General features: G+C 35.5%; 1 protein-coding gene across 1 annotated transcript; it reads left to right on the forward strand.

The window, feature by feature from the left end:
* The first annotated feature begins 5,702 nt into the window (after positions 1–5,702).
* LOC110788873 (40S ribosomal protein S5) lies at positions 5,703–8,036 on the forward strand. The gene is made up of 4 exons (XM_021993505.2): positions 5,703–5,898; positions 6,718–6,989; positions 7,199–7,402; positions 7,770–8,036. Exons 1-4 carry the CDS (start codon positions 5,803–5,805, stop codon positions 7,822–7,824), a joined length of 627 nt encoding a protein of 208 aa, XP_021849197.1. The 5' UTR covers positions 5,703–5,802; the 3' UTR covers positions 7,825–8,036.
* The last annotated feature ends 108 nt before the right edge of the window (positions 8,037–8,144 follow it).

Consider the following 8,144-nt stretch of genomic DNA (forward strand, 5'->3'; position numbering starts at 1 on the left):
TTAAAGCATGCATAAGATAAATGTGATCTAGTATGGCCCGACTTCATCTTGAAGCTTCAACTTCAAAGTCCGTCTTGAAAATGGATTGGAAACTTCGTCTTGAATTTCACCATGGGAGGCGCCATTTTCTTCAAATAGGATAAGCTATAATTAAACTAATTACAACTATTTGATGGTACGCAGACCATATTTGAATTGAAAAACAAATTTGGTGCTTTAGACCAATTACATTCAAATTAATGGTACGCAGACCATATTTTCTATCATATTTGGGCCATACTAGTCACTTCATAACCTGCAAAACAGTACATATACAATATATACCATTCACCCATTCATTATCATGAATGGCCCACATAACTGGTTAGTGAAAACACATTGTATGCATCACATAAATATTTGCAGCAATTAATTAAGGGCACCAATAATCTACCAATTATTCAGTCCTTATTAATTCTAATCAAGTTGTTTAACCTTAAAGGATTTGTAGACCTAATCAAGAGTTTATGACTAAAATACTCCCACTTAAACCAATAACTTTATATGCTTTACTAATTTTAAACATAAAAATGTATTTCTAGTCTAACCGGAAACATACAAATTTAATTAAAATTTAAAGCTCATATAAAATTATAATTGAATCCATTGATTTAATTTATTTTTCAGTTGAATTAAATGAATTTAAATTAATTCAAGGTTTAATTTTAGTAAAATAATTAGTATAAATAAAATTTATAATAATTATAATATTCAAAATTAAATCCGAGAAAACAATTTAAATAATTAATTTTTAAATTTAATTAAAATTATTTCCAAACTGAAAATTTAAAATTAAAACGAAACGCATAAATACTTTGCAAGACGAGGCACTTGGGTTTACGCCCAAGCCCCATCGAGCTACGAGGCCCATGCCCCGTGCCTATTGATCGTCGCACATACCCCGCACAGCTGTACGCACCCACGCCCAAGCCACACACACACGCAGCCCTTGCGGGCTACGCTGCGCGCAGCATTGCTGCGTCGTGGCTGTTGCTCCTTGTTGTGGCGCAGCGTAATGCTGCCCACACGCATCTAGGTCATCGTTGTGTGCCTTGCCCTCGCCCATCGTACTGCGCGCATGCCAAGGCGTAGAGCCTTGCGTGCCGCACAGCTGGTTGCATTTGTACCGCATGGGCGACGAGCTCCCTTGCTCGTCGTCGCGTGCCCACACTATACAACACCCCTTAAGGGTAACACGTAGCGACCATTGCTTTGTGCGTGCAACATTCATGAGCGATTTTTGTAAAAATTTAAATTTGTTAATTTAAAATTAACGACAAATTAATAAATCATATTAATTTCATAATTTTAGGGGGAAAAATCGAAAATTTATTAATCAATTAATTTCCGATTAACATGGATTCAAATATAGGTCATAAAAATTTAAAATTTAACACAAATTAACAATTTTAATGGTGGATTTTAATCATGTATACCTAATTAAATTATTAATTAATTATGAAAAACAAATCAATTCTAAATTATACGAATTTCAACAAATTAATCATAATTACAAATTAGGTTGTATAATTAACAAGTCTAGGCATTCATAATTGTTAAACATATACTGTAGGTCAATCAAAAAATCAAGATTTATCAACAAGAATCGCAAATACTTAATTTAACATCTTAAATTTACAAACTTTTGCGTTCGAAAAACTAAAACCTCCGAAAAGTCATAGTTAAGCACACAACTTCCAGAAAATCAAAAGAACCTCAAAAGTTTGAGTTATGATAGTTACGATGCAGCTTCAGCTTCTTGTTTTGGTGGGAATAAACAATTTGGTCTTAGTGTTCCTGTTATACAATATTTCCGAAGTGAATTCAAGTTGGTATTATATGTACAGTTTGTTAGGTTATGATACATATGAATAAAAATAAATCATGCGGAAAAACCATAAAGCCAGGAAACATATTATTTACACATAATCATTTAGCATAATTCAGATGCATACACTTTGTAGCGTGTCCTCCCTAGCTGCGCCCAAACCGAACAAGAACAAGTCTTTAGGACTCCAAGTGTCGTCCCTCCGTAGATAGTCCACAGCACGTCCGGATCCGCCTTAAGATTGACCAACTAGAATCGCCCTTAAGGTACTATATATTTTCGGCTAATAGGGCAAGAATATGGCTGATTTTTCTACTTAAAAATCTTAGCTTTTTATTGTTTGAATACTTGAAATCCTAGATATAAATATGTGACCCTAGGCACCTATTTATTGATTTATGGAAAAGGACTTGGAATCCTATTAGGATACTAATTTATTTAATTAGAATCTTATTAAAACTCTATTAAACAAATTCTATCTTTATTAGGATTAGGATTTAATCATATGAAGAATCCTGGTAGCCATAGGATCCGAGTAACACACTTCGAGTGATACGCTAGCATCGTACGCAGGCCTTGCGGCCCACGCACAGCACCAGCCCTTCTCGACGAAGCCCATCCCGCAGCCCCGCGCGCCAAAGCCGCTGTTGGGCCTGGCCTTTGCGCTGGGCGCGGCGTGGCTCGGCTGTTGCGTGTGGTGCTTGTGGCTTGCTGGGCGATGGCCCGGCTTCGTGTTGGGCCTTCGTCTGGCAGGCCTCGTACGATACGCTTCTGATTAAATTCTCGATTCCGGAATTTATTTCTGATACGAACAATATTTAATATTTCCGATTCCGGAATAAATTTCCGTTTCGAACAAATATTTAATATTTCCGTTTCCGGAATTATTTTCCGATTTCGATAATATTTTCGATTCTGACAATATTTCCGTTTCCGGTAACATTTCCGATTCCGGCAATATTTCCATTTCCAATAATATTTTCCGATACGTACCATGTTTCCGTTTCCGGCAACATCTACGACTTGGATAATATTTATATTTCCGATACGATCCGTATTTCCGTTTCCGGCAATATCATCGTTTCCGGAGTATTCATTTCTTGCCTTTGACGATCTCATCTCCCACTGAAACCAAGATCCGTCGATTCCGAATATCCATAGATGGAGTATTTAATTCCATTAAATACTTGATCCGTTTACGTACTATTTGTGTGACCCTACGGGTTCAGTCAAGAGAAAGATGTGGCCGGATTAATATAATTAATTCCACTTGAAATGAAGCGGCCTCTAGCTAGGCATTCAGCTCACTTGATTTCACTGAATTAATAACTTGTGAATTAATACTGAACCACATTTATTAGACTTAACATTATATGCATACTTGGACCAAGGGCATTATTTCTTCACAGTTGTTGATTATAGAATTGTGGATTAATTTTAGAGTAGATTGTTGAGGGGTTAATACGATACACCTGGTTATTGAGCAATCCATACTTGTTGTTTTTCAGCGTGATGGCCCTGCTATTGAGGCTGCGAAGGAAATGCTACATACTAACCATGTTTGGTTGAGGTTGGGCCAACAACAAACCTTTACAGAAGCAATGCTCTACAGTGGTGCCTTAAACATGTGGCATTAGAAGAGCCCGAGGCAGCACATGTTGCTGAGGATGTTGTTGTGGATGTTGTTGAGGATCCTTTGGAGCACACACATGCCGAAGATGCTTTACAGCACACGCATCCTGAGGATGCTTTGGAGCACGCCAATGCTGCGTGAATACGTCATGAAGCCCTCCCTTTTGTATGTGCACATGGTCTATTAGGTAACTATTATATGTGTGTGAAAGTTAAGTAGTGCCCCAACCATGTACACCTTTTGCAAGCAACGACCACTTATGGTCTAGACTTTAGTATCTAACCTATCTTGTGTGGTGCGGGTTTTCTAAAAAGAACATAAATCACTTATAATTTTATGTTCCTATGAAATACCCAATTGCACCTTTTGGACCCCTTGTGGAATATGTATTAGGGGTGTGTCTGTAACCTACATTCAGTAATTATTAATGCTTCTTATTTTATCTGTATTCATGTTGTTTGAGGATTACGCAAGAAAATACCAGGAAATTATGGCATATATGTAGAAATGGTTTGTATTAACCTTGAGAAATATGACTTTTGTTGCCATTTCTGTTCAGAAATATTGCACCAAGAGCACCTGTCTATCAGGTATAGAATTTGACAACGTGAAGGATATGTATGTTGGTTTAATGGTATATATATGCTACTGCTTGTCAATTGTTTTATCTGCTGCTGCTAACTGCAGTGAGTCTGCATTTATACACCTAAGTAACACAAGTAAATCATATTATCATGGACTGCTTAATTCATGATAATACACTTGTAGGTAGTATTCAGTTCATGTGCATTGCAGTTGACATTAATTCATGATAATATTAGTTCATTAGTTCATGTGTTATTCAAAGTTGATTTGCAATCTAACATATTTTAAACTATTTTCGTATACTATTTAGGGTCTGTATTTGCTTAACGTTGTTGTAATTATATATATATATATATATATATATATATATATATATATATATATATATATATATATATATATATATATATATATATATATATTAGATTTTATCTTGGAAATAGTAAAATAGTAAAATGATTTTACATTTCCCTAAAAACTTAATATGGAGTATAAGTTATTTAAAAAAAGAATTTAATTTTTAAAAATCGTAACTTATTTGATTTTTTCTTGGAAATTGTAAAATGATTTTACATTTCCCTAAAAACTTAATATGGAGTATAAGTTATTTTTTAATATTTTTTAAATTTCTCCTTTTACTACGACCTCAACAAATAAATACATCAGGTTGTACTTTAAAGTATATAATATTTCACGTCATTATACTATTTTTGCGAAAACATATACACGTTTTACAAAGTATTTTGTAATATGATTTTTTTTTTAAATACTTCGTCTAAGCAATTGATGACCAATTTGTGTTGATTAATTTTAAAAGTTTGATTCATGTATGAATTTAAAAATCAAGCACAAGTCAGGGCATTAACTAGTGGAGTACGTTATTGGAATGTGGAGTATTGGAGTTGGAGCCTTGGAGTTAATTACACCTGACAAAAAGTGGTTTGGATCGATTTCGGATCAAATGAACTCGTTTCAGGTCATTTTGGGTCGCTCCTACTTCGAGTCGATTACATATTTCGGCCGGGTTCATTTGGGTATAGGGTATACAGTCGTTTGTGCATGGTCGGGGCGGCTTTGATCCGGGTCAACATTTCTGGTCAATTTCGGTGCGGGTCATATTGGGTCAGTTTATATCGGACCAGTTTTTTCAGGGTTAGAGCTTTTTTTTTGGGTCGGATTAGGTCATGTATCTCATGATATAGTAAACTAGTCAATATTTGGAGCCAGATGATTCAGGGTCAATTCAGTTCAATTATTTTAAGATTCTGGTCGATTCGGTTCGGTTACTTAGTTTGGGTTAATACAACTTTCGCACATAACGGGTCAATTCGTGTCTGTTGGATTTTGATTCGGATCAATTTCGGGTTTGGGCTTAACTTCAAATCGTCATTTCGGGAAATTCGGGTATCGGATCGGATAATCGGATCCGGATCAATAGGTCTAGAGGTAATCAACTTTCGGATTATCCAGCCCGTCATCAGCTCCATTACAAAACCGAATGGATAAATTATTGAAACAAATGGGCTTTTGTAACCCAAAACTGACTGGCCCATATCCATGCAATCCGCACAACTGCACAAGGGCAAAATTCTAGCTCATCACATATAGATTCAGTGACCTCCAAAACTTGGAAAACTAGGGTTTTTGTGAGCTTTTAGTTCTCTGCTGTTTCAGCCTTCTTTCTCTCTCCTTCATTCTATCAACTCAAACTCTAACCATGGCGGCGGCGGATGTGGCACTCCCAGTCGAGACTCCCGATCCGTTGGTGAATGATGTCAAGCTCTTCGGCCGATGGACCTTCGACGATGTCACTGTTCGTATTCTTCTCTTCCTTCTCTATAATCCTATTTTCTTAATTTTTATCCTCTTTTTTCTCTGAAATTCAGTTTAAGGTCTTCTCTTTGATGTTTTAAAAGCCTGTGATTTCGTTAATTTCTGCTAATTTATACATTCTTGTGTGTTGTAATATTACTCGTGTTGTAGCTAATTCATACAAAAAAAGGGGTTTAATCTGCTGAGAGATAAATTAGATTATTTTTTTATTTGATAATTTGTTTGGGATCTTTAACAGTTTTACTTATAATTTTCTATTAATTTTAGATTATGATTTGCAAATGAATTGTATAGTTAAAACACTATTGAATATTGGTTGTTTTTCTCTGTAGTTTGGTGATTTGAGATGGAAAATTTAAATTTTAAGCATTATTTCATTTGGGGAATGTGTTACCTATGTCCTTTGATCTTGTGATTTTGTTAGTAGTTGGTATGGTGATGTTGTGTAAAGTTGCATTCCATCTAATTCGTTTTCCAGTAATTGTTGTATCAATGAATTCTCTGTGTTGGTCTGTATTTAGTTAATTACACTACAGTTTTAATTACACTACCAGTAACACTATTATTAGGTGAACTTGCGGTAAAATGTTAACGAATATCCAGATTATTTTAATTGGTGCATCAAGTACTAGAATTAAATAGCAGCTTCATTAATCATGATTGAGTTGTAAATGCCATCACTGTGAGATCAGATGAATATTATTATTATTATGTAACTTATAGAGTATTCAAATTAGATGGATTTGTTATTTCTGGTCACTGGAGTGAGTGTTAAGAATGCTCTTGGTTTGATATGTAGGTTCATGACATGGCTTTGGCTGATTACATTGGAGTGACTGCTGTTAAGCACGCCACATACGTCCCTCACACTGCTGGAAGATATCAAATGAAGCGTTTCAGGAAGGCTCAGTGCCCTATTGTTGAGAGGTTGACCAACTCTCTCATGATGCACGGACGCAACAATGGAAAGAAGCTTATGGCTGTTCGCATTGTGAAGCATGCCATGGAAATTATCCACCTTTTGACTGACTTGAACCCCATTCAAGTTGTTGTTGATGCGATCATCAACAGGTACCCGAAACCTTACTCTCTGGTTTTTTTTTAAGTTCTTTCTTTTGTTGCTTTGCACCAAATTTATCGTGTTTGCTTGTGTAGAAAGCAATGATAGGGTATTGGTTCACATGTTTCCAATAAAAATGCATTTTGCAACATATTGCTTTCAATGTGTTTCAAACTTGATTATACCCTTGTTGTTTTTTAAACCATATCGTGTTATGCAGTGGACCAAGAGAAGATGCTACTAGAATTGGTTCTGCTGGTGTTGTGAGGCGTCAAGCTGTTGATATCTCGCCTCTCAGGCGTGTTAATCAGGCAATCTATCTTCTTACAACTGGAGCTCGTGAGAGTGCTTTCAGGAACATTAAGACCATTGCCGAGTGCCTTGCTGATGAACTTATCAATGCTGCCAAGGGTTCATCCAACAGGTAATTCACTCTTCTTGTAACCACCATATAGGAGTTGTTACTTGATTTCATGTGTAGCTTATCTTCTTGATTTAAATTTTAAAATAATACTATTAAGAAGTTAAGAACCAACAATATACATTTAGTGATGTATATGGTAGCTATTAAATTTTTTATATGCTTATGATTTGGTTGTTAAAAACCTAAAATGTGCACGGGTGGTACATATTTTGGTCATGGTTTGAAGGACTTTAATTGTCGCAGAGATAACTGTGGATATGATTCTTGAATGGACGTACTTTGTTTGAAAGATGGCCAAGAGCCACACTGTGGTCATCAAATGCTTCTGTTACTGAGTATTTTTTTTATTTTTATTTTTGCTCTGCAGTTATGCTATCAAGAAGAAAGATGAGATTGAAAGAGTTGCCAAGGCCAATCGTTAAGTTAGGGATTATGTTTAGCTTAAGTTTTTTGTCTCTTGTTTCTTGAATTTTGGATTATATGGATTTTCTATAAGAATCAAAGCTGTACTAGAGCTTCTTTCAGCAATGCGCACTCTTTATATTTAAATTGATATACATTTCTTTGGAACGCGTATGTAGAGTTGAATGAATCTTCAGATCAGTTTTAATTGCGTGCTCTCCGTTCCTCTTGATTGAAATGTTTAAAGTACTTGGGAATTGAAATGTTTATTTGCTGCTGCAAACCAGTAATTCAGTAGTGTGAACATTTCTGATGTGCTTTTAAGTTTCATGTGTGTATA

Source organism: Spinacia oleracea, chromosome 2 (genome assembly GCF_020520425.1).
Source record: "Spinacia oleracea cultivar Varoflay chromosome 2, BTI_SOV_V1, whole genome shotgun sequence".
Classification (NCBI taxonomy): Eukaryota; Viridiplantae; Streptophyta; class Magnoliopsida; order Caryophyllales; family Amaranthaceae; genus Spinacia; species Spinacia oleracea.

Coding starts and splice junctions, on each gene's coding strand:
- LOC110788873 (XM_021993505.2), top strand. CDS start 5,803: ATGGCGGCGGCGGATGTGGCACTCCCAGTCGAGACTCCCGATCCGTTG. Junction 6,990..7,198: donor GTTGATGCGATCATCAACAG/GTACCCGAAACC, acceptor CGTGTTATGCAG/TGGACCAAGAGAAGATGCTA. Junction 7,403..7,769: donor GCCAAGGGTTCATCCAACAG/GTAATTCACTCT, acceptor TTTGCTCTGCAG/TTATGCTATCAAGAAGAAAG.